We start from the raw sequence: 20,629 nt of genomic DNA, 5'->3' as shown, positions 1-20,629 counted from the left end.
CCACTGTTCCTGCCTCAACTGATAAGTCAACCTTGTGGCATTGCACCCTGTGACCCTGTAGCCTGATTAATTGACCTTGCAACATTCTACCACTTTCCTGCCTCAACTGATAAGTCAACCTTGTGACATTGCACCCTGTGACCCTGTAGCCTGATTAACTGACCTTGCAACATTCTACCACTGTTCCTGCCTCAACTGATAAGTCAACCTTGTGACATTGCATCCTGTGACCCTGTAGTCTGATTAACTGACCCTGTGACATTCCACCACTGTTCCTGCCTCAACCTTGTGACATTGCACCCTGTGACCCTGTGGCCTGATTAACTGACCTTGCAACACTCTACCACTGTTCCTGCTTCAACTGATAGGTCAAACTTGTGACACTGGACCCTGTGACACCACCTCTCCCCGCCCCCAGCTTGAAAAAAAAATGCCCTAAACTGTCCCTCTCTTTTCAGATGCAGCCTGCTTGCACCCTAGTGAACAGACAGCCTTGTTGCTCACGCAAAGCCTTTCATTCAGAGCGCATTTAACAAATACCACTTTTCATTCCAAGTGTTCCACACACAGCATATTGTACATGTCTTCCTGAAGAGGTTTACAGATGTGTCAGTTTAAAAATGGGTTAAGTAGTTAAATTAAGTGTGAGAAACTCGTTGAGTGCTCTTAACTTTGTATCTACAGAAGCCAGTTGAGTGGAATTACTTGGCCTCCCGTTGTCTGACTCTCGTTCTTATGTGGACTGAACAGAGGCCCTGCCTGTGTTAGAAGAGCCAACGATAAAAGCAGGTCAGGTTGGTCTAGGAAAGTCACTCAACTAAACACCTTTCTTGGGGATCCCAGTTTTTAGCATATTAAATTACATGTCGTCCTCCCTTTATAAAAACCCACTTAATGCTACATCCATTTTCCAAAATTATTTGAGCATAGAACACCTGAATCCCCCACCCCATACATCTTTTATAATCAGGTGATTTAATATGTAGAACACTGGTTGGAAAATGACTTGGTAAAGCAATTAAATGTAAACTTTCACTAATAAAAGAAAAAATTCTTGTAAATAAAATGTCTTAAAGAAATAAAGGAATAGGCCGGGCGCAGTGGCTCATGCCTGTAATCCCAGCACTTTGGGAGGCCGAGGTGGGTGGATCACGAGGTGAAGAGATCGAGACCATCCTAGCCAACATGGTGAAACCCTGTCTCTACTAAAAATACAAAAAATAGCCGGGCATGGTGGCACCTGCCTGTGGTCCCAGCTACTCGGGAGGCCGAGGCGGAAGAATCGCTTGAACCCAGGAGGCAGAGGTTGCAGTGAGCTGAGATTGCGCCACTGCACTCCAGCCTGGCAATAGAGCAAGACTCCGTCTCAAAAAAAAAAAAGGAAAAAAAAAAAAAAAGAAATAAAGGAATAAATACAGCTATTATTCTCGCTATCTTAAGGCTTCTTTCCAGTCTTATATTTACACCCACTTTATTAGGAAGCTCCTCTTCAGCTCTTCTCCATCGACCCTATCTCTGCCTCCCCCAGGCCAACACAACCCCCAGGCATTCTGGGAACTTGCCTGCAGGTCATCCTGCAGCTCTGGCGCCTGAGCCAGTTCCACTGCCCCATCGGAGTGTGTATTTCTAAGGAATGCAAGTAGATGGAGCTCATGAAAGCACACGAATCTGCCTTTCCTTATGGCCAGGGAACAAATGGATAGTGCAGAGAAGGAGCCCTGGGTTCCTCAATGCACAATGCAGTAGCTGATCCACAAAACTCCTAATTTATCTGCTCCAAAACAGAAGAAAAACAGCCAGCATCCAACACTGCCTCCACGCTGAAAAACGCCAAATAATACCAACTGCAAGCTCCATGTTTCCCTCCTTCAACATTTTCTTTATCCACAGTAAAAAGAGGCAGATTCCCACTTTGTTATTTTTTCAGGTATCACCTATCAACTGTTATTTTTATGGAGGCATTTTATTGAAATACAATAGTAAATCTAGTTATACCCTCAATAATGCTTTGCAATCTGCAACCTTTACAAACTATCTTACTATGGAGTTGTTCAGAAACAGTTTTCTAAAAAATCTGTATCCCGTAACAAGGGCAGACTACTTTAAATAGTCTTGAGAATGGCTTGAGAATTTATGTTAATGTGAATTTATTACAAACTAGTTTTTACTGAGTGAACCTTATACTTCCAATAATGTATGCCCTTTCCTACTTTCTTTTATAAAAATATCTGCAGATTTTTTTTGTCACCATAGAACCCCACTGAGTTCAGATGAGCCCTGGTTTGAAGCTGGCTGCCTCCTGTGCTTACTAAGTGGGCTGTGAGAGAGAGAGAAGACAAAGCAAGAAAAGCAGGTGAGACCTGTCACGGACACTCTCTGGGCTCATCTTCACCAGCTCCCCACCATGTGCAAGGCATCCTATGAAACACCTGGGTAATACACAATGAATCTCACCTGATCCTGCTACCTGGAACCAGAAAAGGAACGTACAACCTGCAGTCTCTGAGGGGAGTTAGTTCCAGGACCTTCCTCCAAGAACAAAATCCATACATGTTCAAGTCCCTGGTATGAAATAGTATAGTATTTGCATATAATCTATGATGTACAGCCTCTTGACTACTTATAATACCTAATGCAAAGTAAATGCTATGTAAATAGTTGTTACACTGTACTTTTGTTGTTGTTGTATTTTAAAAATTGTATTGTTACTATTACTTTTTTTTTTTCCCAAATATTTTCGATCCATGGTTGGTTGGCTCTATGGACACAGCAGGGCCAAATGTATTTCAGAATTAATAAACCACGGGAAAATGCACCAAAAGCTACGAAAGAGGTACAGATGAAGCAACGAAGGAATTTAGAAGAGAGCAATCATTCACAGTGTTGGAAGGGCAATTACCCTAACAATGGTGCCGTTTGCACTACTGTAGGCGTGGTATTTCAAATGCAGAGATCAAACATAATGGTGGTTTATTAAAATAGGAAAAAGGTAGAAATGTTTCTACAATTGGAATATATTATGCCAATAATTAACTACAGTGACCTAATGTGCTTATTGTAATAATCCAACCTGAATTTTTCCGTAATACCACTGTACTTTAAAACAGTAATTCCTGTGTTTATTTCTAAAAACTCAAGATTTTACTATATGACAAGAGAACGCAGTCTGTCTAATATGCCAAAGTTGCCTATAAACGAAAAAGGACTGACCTAAGCCCTGTTGCCTCACAATGCCCCATTCCACAAGGCTGTACTATGATTGAGTAACTATATGCTCCTATTTCGAGCATTTAGTTAATTGATTCATCCTATACCCAAGACACATCCAATGGTTTAAACATAAATTTCTGGAGCACCAACTAGACTCTGTGAGACAGAATCAGCCATTCTTTTTTTTTTTTTTTTTTAACCCAGGCTGGAGTGCAACGGCGCGACTTCGGCTCACCACAACCTCCGCCTCCTGGGTTCAGGCAATTCCCCTGCCTCAGCCATTCTTATATGAAAGGTCCCCTTAAAGGACACTAGGATGTGGGGGCCCCACCCTCTTTGTGTACCCAAACACATAGCCGTGCTAGAGAGGACTCCCTGTGCTCATTTAGTCTATTGTTTTTAATGCCAGAACACATTTATGGCCAGAAAGGGAAAATGAAAGACTATAAAACTGACCTCTTTCTTACATTAAGAAGGTAAAATCTGTCTTGCTCAGAATTGCAACTTGTTTCTTCCCCTAAGTAGGGATTGTAAGAGCAGTAATTACCCAAGTATATGAAGCCCAAGGCAAGTAGAGAACAACAGCATCAGCAGCATCTGGACATTTCCTGGAATACAGAATCCTGAACCTACTTCACATCCATTAATCAGAATCTGTATTTTATCCAGATCCCCAGGTGGTTTGTGTTAAAGTTTGAGATACCTGACTTAGAAAAAAACAGTCACCACGATGACTTGATGAGCAAATTTAAATCGTTCTAATTTTACAAGCAGAGAATGGTCCAAAAGGAAGTGACACTGTGTGAAAGACAGAGGCCTGGGTCTGAGTCAGGCGTCCTGCGTTTTCTATTGCTACTCTTTTGCCTCTTGGCCTAAAGAAATCTCAGAGTATCCTATTTTCTCCTTTGTAAAATGAGGATAAAAATACCTCTGCCACAAAATTAGTATGAAGATTCAATAAGGTAACAGTCAATGAACTTCTAAAATGTATTAACTAAATGGAAAAAATTCAGGTCCCTGCATTTAAACATCTGACTTCCTCAATTCTGTCACAGCTTGGTGACCACACTTGGAGGTGGGCATGACAGTTCTAGGTTACGACTGCTATCCTGGTGTGATCAATAATAGTACTCCCTTTCTTCTTAACAGCATTTTGGAGCTGGGCACGTTGACTCACGCCTATAATCCCTGCATTTTAGGAGGCCCTAAGCTGTCGGACTGCTTGAAGCTGAATGTTTGAGAACAGGCTGGGCAACAGAGCGAGACACCGTCGCTACAAAAAAATTAAAATTAGCTGGGCACAGTGGCAGGCCCTGTAGTTCTAGCTACTTGGGAGGTTGAGGCAGGAGGACTGCTTCAGCCCAAGAATTTGAGGTTTCAGTGAGCTGAGATTGCATGACTGCACTCCAGCCTGGGTGACAGAGTGAGACCCTGTCCCTCTCCCACCAAAAAAAGCATTTGGTTGGACATTCAATCATATTGTCACCCTATTAATAACTAACTCACTGAGTGCTTCATGAGCCAAACACCGCGTCAGTTGTCCACAGCCTACGCTATACTGCCTTACCAAAGAGAGAGGGGTGTCAACTGCATTCTTGGGATAAACAAAAGTGGCAGTGTCTGTTGACCATGTACAGGAACAAAAGCATTTTTAAAAATAGCTTTCCTGTTATATGAAGCTAGCACAGCATTTTGGAAAGATTCTAGAAATAACATCAATAAATACAAATGCTTTGGCAAACCCAGTTATCACCTGAATTCTCTGAATATTTTGTCATGAGCTTAACTTGTAAGCATGTAATCTCATAAACTTGCTAAGTATTCTGTACCATTTCACAATCTCACTAGACTAATTTAAATAACATTAAAAGTTTAGTATCAAATTCTTACGGAGCTAAATCACTGTGATAAAATACCTTGTTTTACTTATGACCATTGAGAAAATGTATTGTGGTGGGCAGCTGCATACATTTTAACAGTTAAGACAATCTCTGGTACAAGTCTTTGTTATGGCAATAATTCAACTCATCCTGAAGCAGAGAACTACCGCTGATGTCCCCTGGGTACATGATGGGTCTAATGACAGAAAACATGTTGAAACATAGTCATCCAAAACAAGAAAATACTTCAGAGGCATAAAGCCAGGCACTAGGCTGCCAGGCAGCAGCTCTGATTCCCCAGCTGATCCCATCGCACCGTAAGCTGTGTGTCACGGCACTGCATCTCCTCACGTGTCTATAATGGAAAAACAACTGGACTGCATGTCTCAACTAGCTTGTTTTGATATAACCAGTAATCCAGATGGCATATAATCAATGATGGCTCGGCCCAAAGAGACAAAATCTCAAGCCTAAATCCACAGGAAATACTACTTTTCACTTACTTTTTAGTGGTGTTTTCTAACAAACGAAATAAGATGATGTAAGATTTAAAAAAAAAAAAAAGCCTTTAAAAATGCTTACATTTTATCCTAGACCCACTGATGGCTTAAAGAAATAAGTCAGATGGCTTTGAGTTTTGCAGGGTTTAACACCAAACATTGTAATGTGTGATAGGGATCCAGCTTCCACTTTTTTTCTAAAAATATTTCAATACTACTGTGTTTTACAGTTTGCATATATTATTAAACTTGACTAAAAGTTTTGAGGCAGGTATGGAGGCTTATTAAATTTTAATTTCTAAATATTTATTCATTTATTTTATTTAAAGGAGCAGAAAAGTCTCAGACAAGTTCAATGACTGGTCTAAAGTCACCTGCGTGTGGTGGTGGGGCCGGGCTCAGATCTATCTCTACCTCCCTACTCAATGCTCTTGTGTAGACATAATTGAGAAGCATTAACACTGAAAGTAAGAAAAGTTCCCAAACAATCTAAACCTGCCAAAGCTAATCTAATGCCAGTCGCCCTGTAATGTTTACCTTCGATTCTTTTTCACGTCTCTTGAAAGAGAATGACAGGAGAAGATTTATTACGAGTCTGTATGTCTCCTTGGAAATAGAACTTAAGCAATTTTAGCCTTGGGCTGACTTTCACAAACTATGGCAAGAAACTAAATCTTATAATGATACAGGACAGAAAAATTCTAAAATGAAAGCACTAAAATTTTACTGTTCTAAAAATAACACTTAAAATGGATACGGGGCTTCCATTTTGTGAGACGTATTATCAGAAGTTTAAGCGATACATATTAAGGGATTTTTAACTAGAAAAAAAAAACTGGAAAAAGGAAATACCCACAATGTTAAAATACTAACTTGATCAACTCTAACTGAACTTGAAGGAAATTCTAAGGTGAAACTAATAGATCTACTGTCTCCTTCATTATTATTGTGTGATCTTTGGAAAATTACTTGCCCTGGCTGAGTCTAAGGTAGCCAGGGTAAGGAATCACAGTAATTACAGTTAGTCCCTACAGTGTGGACAACTGGGTACCAACCATCATCTTCACAGAGAGCTAGATGGGACTAAATAAGAAAAAATTATGAGAGTGAGTATTAACTTCTATTACTTATTATTTTAAAAATATTCAGTGAGAAAGACAACCAGAGCAGCAAACATTTCAGTGCAGTGGCTAATGGACAAAACTATACAAAAAATATCAGGTTCTCTCAAAAATCAGTTGGGTATATCTGATGATTAGTAATATAGCCAGGGTTACAAAATTACTAGGAAAAAAAAGATTTTAAAACAAGAAGCAAATAAAGATTAAGAGGATAACACATAAGGAAGAAAGGAATTGTTCATCAGGGAAGCTCTATGCTTTTATGCATCTAATAAAATATTCTCAAAATACAGAGAGCAAAAATGGATAGAACTAAAAGGAAATGATGTATCTATTATTCTCACAGTAGAAGACTTACTCCTCTTAATTTTTGCTACATCAAAAATATTAGTTATATCAAAGATCTTACCAGACTAGTATGAAACTGCAGACCCAACAATTAGAAATACACAATCTACTCAATCACAGATGGAACATTTCTAAAAAACTGATGACACATGAAGCCATAAAATAAATATTAACAAACTGCAAAGAATCAATATCAGATAGACCAATTAATTAGATATCAGAAACAAAAAGATAAATAACTCCCCTGCAAAGGTTTAAAACTTTTTAAATATAGTTCTAAACAAGTCATTGGTCAAGGAAGAAATTACAATGGAAATTAGCAACTTTAAAAATATTTTGTATTAAAATCATAGATGGAGCTAAAGCATTTCATCACATCATCTAATATTTAAAGCATTATTCCCCAAACAATACAACTATTTTTATAGCATTTACATTGTATTATGAGTAATCTAGAGATTATTTAAAGTATACAGCAGCATGTACATAGGTTATATGCAAATACTACAACCTTTTATATCAGGGACTTGAGCATCCAAGGATTTTGGTAGCCATGGTGGTTGGGGGGTAGTGGCCCAGGAATCAATCCTGCTTAGGCACTGAGATAAGACTATACTGATAAAGTAGACAAACTTCTGCCAAGATTAATAGAGAAGAAATGAGAAAACAGAATTAGAAATTAAAAAGGATACAATTATAACAGAATTTGAAGGATAAAAGAATGCTATAAGTAACTTTATGTGAATAAGCTGAAGAACTTAGATCAAATTGATAAATTTCTAGAAAATTACAAGTTAGCAAAGTTTATTTGAGAAGAAAAGAAAGCCCAAAGTATCCTATGACTATTAATGAATCAGTCATTTAAAAAATCTTCCCACAGAGAAAATAACAGACCCTGAATGTTTTCACAGATGAATTCTGACAGTTTCAAAGAACAAATGATTACATGTTATAAATAAATGTTTGTAAAGAAAAAGAAGAAACACTCACCAACTTATTTTATGAAATAGTATATATTTAAGTGAACACTAGCAAAGAATAATATGACAAAGAAAAATCATAAGCAATCCCTCTCTCATAAACATAAATGCAAAAATCAAGAATATAAAAATATTAGCAAACTGGCCAACATGGTGAAACTCCACCTCTAAGAAAAATGCAAAAATTAGCTGGGCATGGTGGCACACACCTGTAATCCCAGCTACTCAGGAGCCTGAGGTGGGAGAATCGCTTGAACCCAGGAGGCGGAAGTTGCAGTGAGTGGAGATCTCGCCACTGCACTCCAGCCTAAGTGACAGAGGGAGACTCTGTTTCAAAACAAAACAAAACAAAATTAGCAAACTAAAGCCAGCTTTGCATTAAAAAATAACAATTATTTAGGACTGAGGTGGCTTAATGTTGAAATGCAAAGGTGGCCTAATGTTTAACATTAACATTCACTGCATTAACAGATTAATGTTCTTTACAACAACTATTGTAAAGATTGTTGCTCTTACAACTATCTGACAGCTCAAAAGACGCAGGAAAAAATATGATAAAATGCAATACCCATTAACGATTAAAATAAAAGTAGCAAATTGGAGACAGGAAGGAATTTCCTTTTCCTAACATCGCCAACAAACCTGTAATAAACACCTTTCTTTATGGTGACATATTAAAAACATTTTCTTTAAACACCAGGATCAAGGCAGTAATGGCCATACCACTGCTTTTACTCAGCATTAAGGAGGCTCTCATAAGTAGAGTAGAACAAGGTAAAGAGAAAAGATATATGGTTGGAAAGGAAAAATAAAACTGTCATTATGTTTAGCAGAAGTAATTATCTGGTTAAAAAAACTTTTAAAAGTCTGTAGACAAGTTATTTGAATTAATAAGAAAGTTTAGCAAAGTTGCTGAAAATAAGAGCACCATACAGTAAGGGATAAACAGCACTTTCAAACACCAGTAACAAACAATCTGTATATACTACTTTTAGTATCAAAAAGGTAGGGCATCTAGGAAGAAGCCCAACAAAAGCTGACCAAGGCCCTTTGAAAGAAAACTTTAAAACTTTATTCAAAGACCTTTGAAAAAGACTCAAGAAATGAAGAGATATGCCACATTCATGGATTCAAAGATTCAATATTCAGAGATATCAGTTCTCCCCAAATTGACCTATAAATTTAATGTAATCCCAACCAAATGCTCACCAGAATTTAAAAAAAAAAAAAAAGAAAACCTGATTCTAATATGTAAATGAAAAAATACAGAGGTCCAAGAGTAGACAAGGAAGACCTATCCTTCTAGATACCAAGGCTTATTATTACTTATTAATAATAATAAGCTTCTTGCTATAACTTATTCCAAAGGCATAGTAATACAGACAGCATGGCCTTGATAGTAGGACAGACAGCTAAACAATGGAATGAAAGAGAATCCCACAAACTGACAACTGCATGTACATGAGTAATGGCACTGAAGAAAAGATAAATTATTCAATAAATGGTGTTTGAACAGTTTGTTATTCACAGGGAAGAAAGTAAATAGATTCCTGTCTTATGCCAAACCTAGAAAAAATTTCCAACTTGATTAAAAATTGAAAGAGAAAAGAAAACAAAACTTTTAGAAGAAAACTGAAGAGGCTGGGCATAGTGGCTCATGCCTGTAATCCAAAGACTTTGGGAGGCTGAGGTGGAAGGATTGCTTGAGGCCAGGAGTTTGAAACCAGCCTGGGCAACACAGTGAGATCCTGTCTCTATAAAAAATATAGAAATTGGCCAGGCAGGGTAGTATGCCTGTAAACAAAAAAAAAAGAAAAAGAAAAAGAAAAAAGAAGACCAAAAAAAAAAAAAAAGAAAACAGCAGCAGAATATCCTTATGCTTTCTAAGAAAACAAAGGCTTCTTAAATAAGATATAAAAACTCTGAACTATAAAGATAAGCTTGATAAATTCAATATTAAAAGAAAAGTAAAAATACAAGCCATAAACTAAGACAAGACATATGCCTAAAAAAGGATTATTATTTCAACTACTAAGAATTCCTGAAAATCAGTAAGAAAAAGACAAATTTCCAAGCAGGAAAATGAGTATGAAACAAAAAAACATCGGACAGAAAACAAAAATGAAAAACAAGCCAGGTGCAGTGGCACATGAGTGCAGACCCAGCTACCTGGGTGGCTGAGGCAGGAGGACTGCTTAAACCCGGGAGTTTGAGGGGCCTGCCTGGGCAAACTAGCAAGACCCTATCTTTAAACAAGACAAAACAAAACAGAAAAAAAATTTAAAAACCTTAAAAGTAACCAGAGAACACTGCTGCTAATTAAGACTATGATAGCATTTCATTTTATAACTACAAAATGGGCAAAATTAAAACTTTGGACAATATTAAAAGTCAGTGAGGATGTTGCACGATAGAAACCATTGCTGAGAGGAGTATAAATTAGTAGAAAGATTTTGAAAAACAATTTGGCATTATCTCATAAACTGAAAGACATGAACACCTTACAAATCCAGCAGTTCCAATCTTGTACATGGATATACAGCGGAAAGTATAAAAATGTTCACAGCAGTAGCACACGAGCCACTAAAACCCTGGAAGAACCCGTGTGCCCCATAACAGGAGAATGAGTATATAAATGATGGAATATGATCTGGAACTGAAAAAAATACACAGCTACATGCAACACAGATGAATCTTACGCGTAAAATAATTTTTTTAAATCAAAGATTATAAACAGCAAAATACCATTTTTGTGAAGTTCAAAACCAAAACTAAACACAGACTTTTTAGCAACAGATAATGAGGCAAAAAAATAATTAAGAACTGAGGACTGTGCTGCCCTCTGGGAGGCAAGCGGGGCAGAGATGGGTTCAGAGAGGAGCATGTTCTAATGTTTTCCTTCTTAGGTTGGAGAATGGCTTCATAGCGGTTCCTTCTACAAATATTGTTTTGTAATATTAAATATTAAATAAAAGATAAGTTCATTACTTGCAGAGGCCGCTCTTTCTGCTCTAATCATTTATTGGAAGAATCTCCTGAATTGAAGTGAGCCTTATTGTACTTTCCTTCCAGTATTCCTAGTAATACTGCTTTTTCCTGGAATGACTTTCTTCCTTTACATTGTATCCTTCAAATGGTATGTGAAAGACTTGAGTTTTATTCTTCTAGTCTAACAATGTCTTTTCTTAAACCCCTCCTAATGTGAAGTGTTTCCAATTTTACATTAAAGCAGCAGTTACCCCTCAGGATGGTTTCCAGTTCATCAGCATCACTGTAAAATAGGGCATCTGAAATTGATCAAACACACTGGGACTGGCAGCCCAGCTCCAGGCAATATGCTGAGGACAAAGGGGCATTGTGGGTAAAAATGAGGACAGTGGAAGTTTCTGTAGGGGTGGAGGTGTTAGTTGGAAACTGAGGAATTGAGGACAAAAGGGAAAAACGGTAGCTACTGTAGAGTCGGGGAAAGGTGGGCAACCAAGCATCTGGACTACTCAGGGAATGGGCTAAGTCAATTTGGCCACATATAGTCACACACCTGGAGAAAATTCAGTCTGAGAATGTGGGATGGGAAGAGAACCTTAAAAATGCAAAGGAAAGTTAAGTATTGGACTTTTGCTCATTTCAGAAATTTCCTAAAATCTGATGTGAAGAAACTACAAATCCAGGGCACAGAAAAATAGATCCTGCCATCATTAGGAATTAGGATCTGGGGACAGTCAAAGAAAGAAGATGAAAACTCTGGGTACCCAAATGATCTGGGCACTGGAGACAGCCTAGCTTCCTCGCAGAGGCGGGTAGGGATGGGAACTACCTAAGTCCGTTTTGTGTTGCTATAACAGAGTATCTGAGACCGGGCAAATTATAAGGAACAGAGGCTTATGTAGCTTATGATTCTGTGGGCTAGGAACTTCAAGACTGGGCATATGTGGCAGCTTCTGGTGAGAGGCTTGTGCTGCATCAAAGCATGGCAGAGAAATGGAAAGGGAACCTGGTGCATATGTAAAGGGCAAAATACAAGAGGCAATCTCGCTTCATAACAACCTGCTAATCTGTTCCCATGAGAACGAATCCATTCCAGAGAGAAATAACCCAGCTCAAGAGAGAGATATTATCCATCTGAAGGAGCTAATCACATCTCAAATGCACCACCTACCAAAACCACTACATTGGGTACCAAGTCTTAACATAAATTTTAATGGAATGCACCATATTCTAATCACAGCAGAGGTCAAGGGGCAGGTATCAGACTGCACAGTGGAGGTGGTTAGCACTTTCAGTGTTGGGTATAGGGGCTTAGACTATCCTCTTTTCTTGAATCTAAGAATCCAATAATTGTAAAGAGCCCCTGTGATTTTATGACAGATTTGGGGAGAGCACACTATGCCACTGCTATAGCTTGAATATCTGTCCCCTCCAAAACTGATGTTGAAATTTAAGCCCCAGTGGGGCAGTACTGAGAGATGACTGGGACGTCAGGGCTATGCCCTCATGAACGATTAATTCATCCATTGATCATAATGGATTAAGGGATTATCACAGGAGTGGGACTCGTGGCTTTATAAGAAGAGGAAGAGAAACCTGAGCCAGCATGTGAGCACACTCAGCCCCCTCGCCATGTGAGGCTCTGAGCCACCATGGGATTCTGCAGAGTCCTAGCAAGTAGGAAGGCGCTCATCAGATGCGGCCCCTTGACCTTGGACTTCTCAGCCTTCATAACTGTAAAAAATAGATTTATAAATTACCCATTTTCAGGTATTCTGTTATAAGGAACAGAGAACGGACTAATACAGCAATTAAATATAAATAGGTAACTAACAAGGGCATCCCACTTTCACAAAAATCAAAACATTAAAAAAAAAATCGCACCTTAGAAAGGTTTAGCAAGGACAAGGATCATACTTCCAGAAGAACGAGGCCACCTATACAGAATTCTGTGCTAATCTGGAGCAACAGCAAAGAAGTAATGCTGAAGTGTCAAAACCTGCAAGCACTGAGAAGAAAAACAATGACTTTTGGGTCCTTAGGCACCACAGCTCCACTAATATAGCCTAAATTTGAAGATTTATGGGAAAACTGCATTAGACTATTGATCCACGTTAAGTTTATTATGTCCAAACACCTGACTGCAACCAAGTCTGTACTCCTTCCATACTGTGGTATTGACATTAAGATTAATTTACAATAAATTCTACTTTAGCTTTGACGTTGCAGCTTGCCAAGACATTCTGAATCTTGAATGTGCACCTCTGGTATTTGTTATCTCTGACAGCTGCATGGCACCTGCAAATCTGATAAGTATACTTCTAATTCTTCCACTACAAGGAATTCATTGGCTATGCTATGAGACAGTTCTGATAAAATACTTGTAGGTGTTAATAAGTCACTGATTATTCTCTATCTGAGAGCTCTCTGGAATATATTTCACAATGTTAAAGAAATCATTTCCTGAAATGCAGCAGGATAGGAAATTAAGCATAAACATGCAGCCCTGTTATTTTTTCCTTATGGGCTTAAACGTCATTTATTTATAAAGACTTGGATTTTAGGGAATTAACTTCTTATCCTTAAGGCTAGGACTGTCCTTAAAATTGAAAAAACAGAAAATAAACCTCCTTGGTGCCTTAATTAGTGACAAGAAGAGGCAAGCCCTTGTGAAGCTCAAAGCATTTAGATGTCTCTTGCCTTTGGGCATGCTTTCCATTCTCCATGGAATCACAAAATTATTTTAGAATCTTTAGAGACTATGTCTGTAAGTCCCTTAAGGGCACTGGACACGTCTTCTGTCTGAAACTTTAATTAATTCAAAGCAGCTTAGTTTTTAACTAAGTTTTGAACTTTTTCTCCTATCTCATCTATCTTGGATTAGACTTGGGCTTACTCTTGTTTTCCTGTATCTAGTTCAACAATGCATCCTCTTACACAAGAATTTAGTAAGAATACAGGCACTGGGAAGCGCTCTCTTTTCGGACCTTTTATCACACTTGGAGCAGTGGCTCCAGCCCTTCTTTGCTCCTGTTTGTTCTGTAAGTAGATGGAAATTTAAAAATAATAATAATAACAACTGTATTTGTTGAATTTCCACTCCAGATTTAACTTTAAAAAAAAAATGACTACTGTGCAAGGCCCAGTCCTCTTGTGCAGTCACCCCGCGTGTCCTCCCACGCCCTCCTGCGCCAGCCCTGCACCATACACTCTCACTCTGGCAGCAGCGCCCTCCAAAACCTCGGACTCGCAGAAACCCCTCATAGGGGTACTAGTGCTCCCCACGTCTCCCACACCAAGCGGCGCCTCCCTCAGCCTGACCTTGGAGGAACCCTCGGAAATGTGATGGTCCCTCTGCCGTCTCTTGCCTCCCACCCTGACCCCTCAACAGCCACGTATTGTCGGCAGAGCCACCGATCTCCAGGAAGCCTCTTAGGCTCTAGACCTCAACCCCTGCAATCTGCTTCCTCCCTGACACCAGGGTGATTTTCCGGAAGTAAAAATTTGATTCCTGCCTGAAAGCCTTTACTGGGTTTCCCCTCCATCAGGATTCAAACTCCCATCTGTGCTCCGCAGCATCTAGCAGCAGCAGACCCAATCTGTCTTTCCCTGTCCACCTCCTCCTCAGCCCCTGGCCCCCAGCTCCTGGCCAGGCCTCCCCAGCTACCTAGAGGTTGCTCCACGCCTTTCACAGGCTTGGCCTTCGGGTGGCAACGCCCCAGTCAGGCTCCATCTCGGTTTCCCTAGGAATTAAAGGCCGCGGGGAATGGGATGTTGCCTGACTTATTCTTGGCTGTTTCTCGAATGCCGAGAATGGAGACTGGTAAACAGTAAAACTCAGTATTTTCTGACCGAAGGGTCTCTCTGTCCTCAGTATGTCCTCAATAAATATTTTTTAGTGGAAGAGATGAGTACTGTCGAGAGCTGACTGGAGAATGCCCCTTCTGTCTTTTTTCCCTTACCGCCTTCCTCCTACGCTTCTCCTCCTGCGCCTCCCCAGTTCCCCCAGGCAGAGCTGGGGGCCTTCCCTTGTGGTCCTGCCTGTGCACTTGGCTCTGCTGCAAGGCACCTCAGGCAGGGAGCAATCAATTAACTTCTAATCATTCCCAGCTCCCAATATACATGGCCATAGATGGATTATGCTATCCCATGGTAGGGTATGCCAGTCTGTTATTGGCGGAGTCTACATAATTCCCAGACAGTTCTTTGTAAGTTAATGGATGGGTAGTTAATTGGATCACAATTTCCCACCTTAATAACTGAAATAGATTATGCTGAAGAGTTACTCAGATTAGTTATCCAGAATGTATCATTCATTCTTTTTTTTTTTTTTTTTGAAACAGAGTCTCCCTCTGTTGCCTAGGCTGGAGTACAGTGGCACAATCTTAGCTCACTGCAATCTCTGCCTCCCAGGTTCTAGGTTCCAGTGATTCTCCTGCATCAGCCTCCTGAGTAGCTGGGACTACAGGCATGCACCACTACGCCCAGCTAGCTTTTGTATTTTTAGTAGAGACAGGATTTTGCCACGTTGCTCAGGCTGGTCTCGAACAAGCTCAAGCGAGCCACCTGCCTCAGCCTCCCAAAATGCTGGGATTACAGGCATGAGCCACCATGCCAGAAGATCACTGATTATTCTACAGTTGACAATAACAGATAAAATCAAGTTAAAAAAAAAATCACCAAATAATATTGTAAGGCCGGCTGCCTCGCCAGGAGCTAAATGGACACACTTATCTCTCCCCGTGCCGGATAATGAAGTCATCATTCCAGACACATTACTCCTATCAGGCCTCTCCGTGCTGGCTCCCCACACCCACTCCTATCTGGCCTCTCCATGCAGGCTCCACACACCCACTCCTGCATTCCTCACTCGACCCCTTCAAAATTTAAAAAGCCCGTCAAAGATTTGTCCAACGGCAGCTTAACATTGACCTCCCCAGCCAGTCAGCCTACCAATGAAACTGTCTGCTCTTTGTTTCCCTAATGATCAATCAACCCCCCTCACCAATGAAACTGTCTGCTCTTTGTTTCCCTAATAATCAATCAACCCTCCTCACCAATGAAACTGTCTGCTCTTTGTTTCCCTAAAGACCAATCAATTACCTCCACTCCCTATAAAACCCCACACCCTGAGAAGCCCAGTGCGACTTCTCTGGCCCCTTCCTGGACCACAGAACCTCGCCTGGGAGCTGAATAAATTGGATTCTCATTTTCTCACACTGGCCTCAGTTTCCTCATTTTGACTCGGCAATATACCTTACAAATATTACACATCTGGAGACATAATCAGACCAAGAGTCACAAATAAAGGTGGTTAAGGTCCTGCTGTTTCTAATTCTACTCATCCCCTCATTTAATTTCTTTTAGTGCTTTTTTTTGTGTACGAAACAAGATTCTAGGTGCTAAGGATTCAAAGATCAATACAATTTACATTTGTACCAGGGAGTACATACAGCCTGAGGGTGAAAAACATCACCTCACATAATACAGTTCTAATATAATCAGAATTTCGAGGGCAGGGAAAGAACACATTTTCCAATGTACATGTGGACAGTAAACAGCACAATGTTGACAACTTACAGCTAACTTAGTGTAAGGTATCTTACGTTTTACTTTAAAAATCTTTAATATTACAATGCATTATTGAAATCTAAGCCTTAAAATTAAGGAATTTTCAGATTAAGCATCACGGAGATGTTAAGCATACTGGCAAAATAAGGCACTCAGTTCAGTTTTATGAGACAATATAAAAATTGAGACCAACAGAATAAATATTCAGAAGCAAAGGCTTTTTAGAAGTGAGACAGGCTTGAATGCCTAGTCTAACACAAAGCTTGTTTCTTCATCTGGAAAATGGGGATAAAGTGCTTTCTTACGGGATGGTTAGGAGGACTACATGGTAGATTACCAGGCATATAATAAAGGATGGCTATTTTTCAACACATGACTATATGCTAGGACTATGATTCTATAGTTTGGACAAAGAAAAGATAGGGAATCAGGAGAAAAAAACAAACAATAAAAGGTTTGTTACTAACAGAGGGTGAGTTCTGAAAAAGTAAAAAGAGTTCAGCTTATCCAGGATGTCACAAATGCCAACGATTACAACCCAAAGGACAATATGACAATATTACTGTTCCTACCTGCCCAGTCTGATAATGTCTGGCAAACTGGTTAACTACTCGATAATCATTTGCAAAGTACTCCATCAGAATAGAAGGAACCTCAGCAAAATCAGTAGGACACCTGGTCCCTAAAACAAGGGAAAAAAAATGTTGGCATGAATCAAATCAATATATTTATCTTACTTTTTATGTGCCCTTTAAAATTTTATTTGTACTTCTGATGAACTATGATAAGCTTTAATTCATTAAATCAATATTTTGCTTCTATAAAATTATTGTACATATTTGCAGAAAAGTTTATTATAATCCTATATATTTTCCTTTATATCAAAAGTAAAACAAAATATTTGCACAGCTGCTAAAACACCTTATAAAGTAATGGCTCACACCTTTTACAAACAAACCTGTCTCCAGCTATGCTGGCTATACATGAAACACAAATTAAAACATTTCTAATATTAATATAGCATTTGTATTTAATTCACTAAATTCCATTACCTAATGCTTTTATCCTTCCTTTGTTTTACAAGTACTTTATTTTAACCATTTATTGCTTTTTGTAACAAAGTCAATTCTCAGTGAGGAAAAGGAGTATTTTAAACTCAAAATTACTTAAAGCAACAAATCCTGTAAGAAATTTTGATGACATTTAATGATTCTGTTCGGCCCACCTAAAGTCTTTTCACTACCTTCTCCTTGTCCAAAATACTGTGTGTAAAGTTAGTTAATAAATGCTGGATGCCAACAATTTACTAGTGGTCTAATGCTGACCATATGTGACAGTGAGCTTAAGACTTAAGGATAAGACAATGAAGAGGAAAAGTCTATAATATCATAAAATATGGCCACATAACAGCATAAAAAACTACAAAGCAGAACTATGATTTCACATGGGGAAAGTACATGAAAAATTAATAGGACTTCATCTTTTTAAAGCATGCTTTATTTTGTTTTCAGATTTTGGATATAAAGAGACACCATTCATTCACTTACTTATTAACTCTGTGGTAGGTATTAAGGAGATACCTTTTTATTCACACACACATAGCCACAAACTTAAATTCAATATAAAACACTGTGAAATGTAAAAAGGAACAAACTTGAAAGACAGACAACTGAGATTATTCCCTGGTGAAAGCTGTTAGCAAGGATGAAAAAAAAAGCACAGGAGGATCAGGCTGCACAACACGGGGAGGGCAGGATGAGGCAATCTGAGATAAAGACCATAGGACATGGTGAAATGGTCACATTTTCCAAATGAAAAGCCCCTTTCCCAGTTTAAAAGAAAATATATGTTTGTATAGGATTGTAGTAAATAAAAGCCCTCCTCATGGCTCACCAGTGACATGTTGGTAACGAGTTCGTCCCAGCATCGAATGCATGGCATGTCCCATTTCATGGAAAAGATTTTCCATCATGCCAGGAGTTAGCAAAGTTGGAGAACTCTTTGAGGAACGGGGAAGATTCAGCATAAGAACCACAACTGGGAGTTGATAGTCTCCATCTTCCTTTAATCTGCCTCCACGGATTGTGAAATGGCAATCCTTTAAGAATCAGAAAACATAAAAGAAGAAGACAGTATTCGGCAATCTAAAGAGTAAAACAGTTTCGATGAATATAAAATTTCACCAAAATGTGTGAGAACAAACTTTAACTTAATTCTATTCTTATTCTTTATTTATATACATATATACACCTTATTCTTATCCTTCACAACAACCTTATGCAGCAGGTATCTCACTTTTCAGATGAGAAAACTAAAACTTGTCTCAGAAATATTAAGTAACATGTCCAAGGACACCTAGCTATAATTGCCGCACCTTGGCTCTGAACCCAGGCTGACTATCAGGAGCCAGGGCTCCTAATCACTAAAGGTGAGTCTCTACCACTCACCCATTTGAGCAAAGAGGAAGGACACTGGCCTCAGAGTCTGGTGACCTGCACCCTGTTGCAACCTTTCACACCTACTAGCCAAATCATCTTGGAAAATGATTTGCCTCTGCAAGCCTCATCTCTAGAATGCTTCCTTGTCAAATCCCACAGCGGCTGTCCAGATTTCATAAGCTCACATCTGTTAAAATCTGTGCTTTGGAAATTGTGAATCACTATTTAAATATAAGGTACATTATTTCTGTTATAACTTATAACCTAAACTCTTGACATTTCCCATCAAGCTGCATGAAACAGCTAAAGCTGACTGGCTGTCAAAGTTGGCCCACAGCTAAAGGAAAGGAGATGAGCTGCCTCAAGTCTTCCACATAAGGAGCTACTTGGTGGTTGGTTAGGTTTCCACATGGAATATCTTCTGCAGTTTTAGACTTGTCAAGTATGGAAAAGAGTTAAAAGTTGGGGATCTACTCAGAATGTATGCCTTCAAATCCTAGCACTTCTGGCCAAGTAACTTAACCTCTCTGGCCTCAGTTTCCTCATAATGTGAGAACCTAGTCAAAAGGTTGAGGTGAACATTAAAAGGCTGATGTGTATAAAGGACTTAGTGCACTGGTTGGCACAAATAAGGATTCTTTAAACATCAGCTGTCATTTATTATTACTATAATTAATACCGCGACCCAGGTAAAAGTGACAAACGTAGATTGATACAATTATTTCCATAAACTTTTTAATTTTAAAATTCTATCTTAATTTCAAATGTATATATTTGGTAACCATCATTAATAACTTTTAAATATCATGGAATTTAAAAAAATAATACAAAGTTCACACTAATACATATAAACTGCTGTTGAGTTCTAGAGAGACCAGTTTGTAAAGAAAGGATCACCTGATGTGGTTTGTCTGCTCGCTGAAAAAAATCACAGTAAATGTACCCCAACAATCCTTCAGATTCATGAACGACAGCCTAGGAAAAAAAAATTAAATTTAGTGGTAAATGAGGCCATCCAATATTCTAAAAGTAGGACCATATCCCTAACACAAGAATCCGTGTATTAAACATCTACAGCCACACATATAGACATAATTAATGTAAATTTTAATTACATTCTACATCCCACATTATCTCAAGGTGGATTCTCTTTTCCCCCTCATCCTCTTCTGCTCCATCTCTCAAATGATTTTGGTTTGAGAATTCTGTGTCCAGGAGAGGAAATTCTCCTCATAAGGGCATTTTGTCCTGAATGCCTATCCTCCCCAATACCTTTACCAACCACCCACAAGAGCTGGGAAGAAGTGCTGACTGGACAATTTTAGCAGCAAAACTATTTTTTCCTTCAAATCCTAGAATGTCATGATATATGCCCAAGCAAATTATAACCCTTGAATTTGAAAACACCACAATGGAGCTCCCAGCTTGAGTTCAAAGTCATCAATATAACTATCCCCTCTCCGAGAGGCATAGCTTATAGGAGACTCAACCGCTACTCTCCATCTTGCCTTCTTTGTCCTTTCAGAATTTAAGGGTTCCATCAAAGAGAACCCCAATTTTGTGCTTTAAAATTATTTGCAAGTATATATTTATTGT

General features: G+C 38.9%; 1 protein-coding gene across 1 annotated transcript in view; it reads right to left on the bottom strand.

Annotated features, from left to right (window-relative positions):
- Positions 1-20,629, bottom strand: part of MIPEP (mitochondrial intermediate peptidase) — a 170,045-nt gene that overhangs the window by 87,738 nt on the left and 61,678 nt on the right. Inside the window, exons 12-14 of the mRNA XM_021677332.2 lie at positions 19,931-20,008; positions 18,489-18,693; positions 17,168-17,277 (exon numbers count right to left, since the gene is read on the bottom strand). Of these exons, the coding sequence (XP_021533007.1) occupies positions 17,168-17,277; positions 18,489-18,693; positions 19,931-20,008 (393 nt within the window). The remainder of the gene's footprint in view (positions 1-17,167; positions 17,278-18,488; positions 18,694-19,930; positions 20,009-20,629) is intronic.

This window comes from Aotus nancymaae, unplaced genomic scaffold (assembly GCF_030222135.1).
Source record: "Aotus nancymaae isolate 86718 unplaced genomic scaffold, 86718_ANA_hifiasm-v0.15.2.pri h1tg000009l, whole genome shotgun sequence".
NCBI classification, from domain to species: Eukaryota; Metazoa; Chordata; class Mammalia; order Primates; family Aotidae; genus Aotus; species Aotus nancymaae.
Note: the sequence above shows the minus strand (reverse complement) of the source record. Positions and strands in the feature narration are given on the sequence as shown.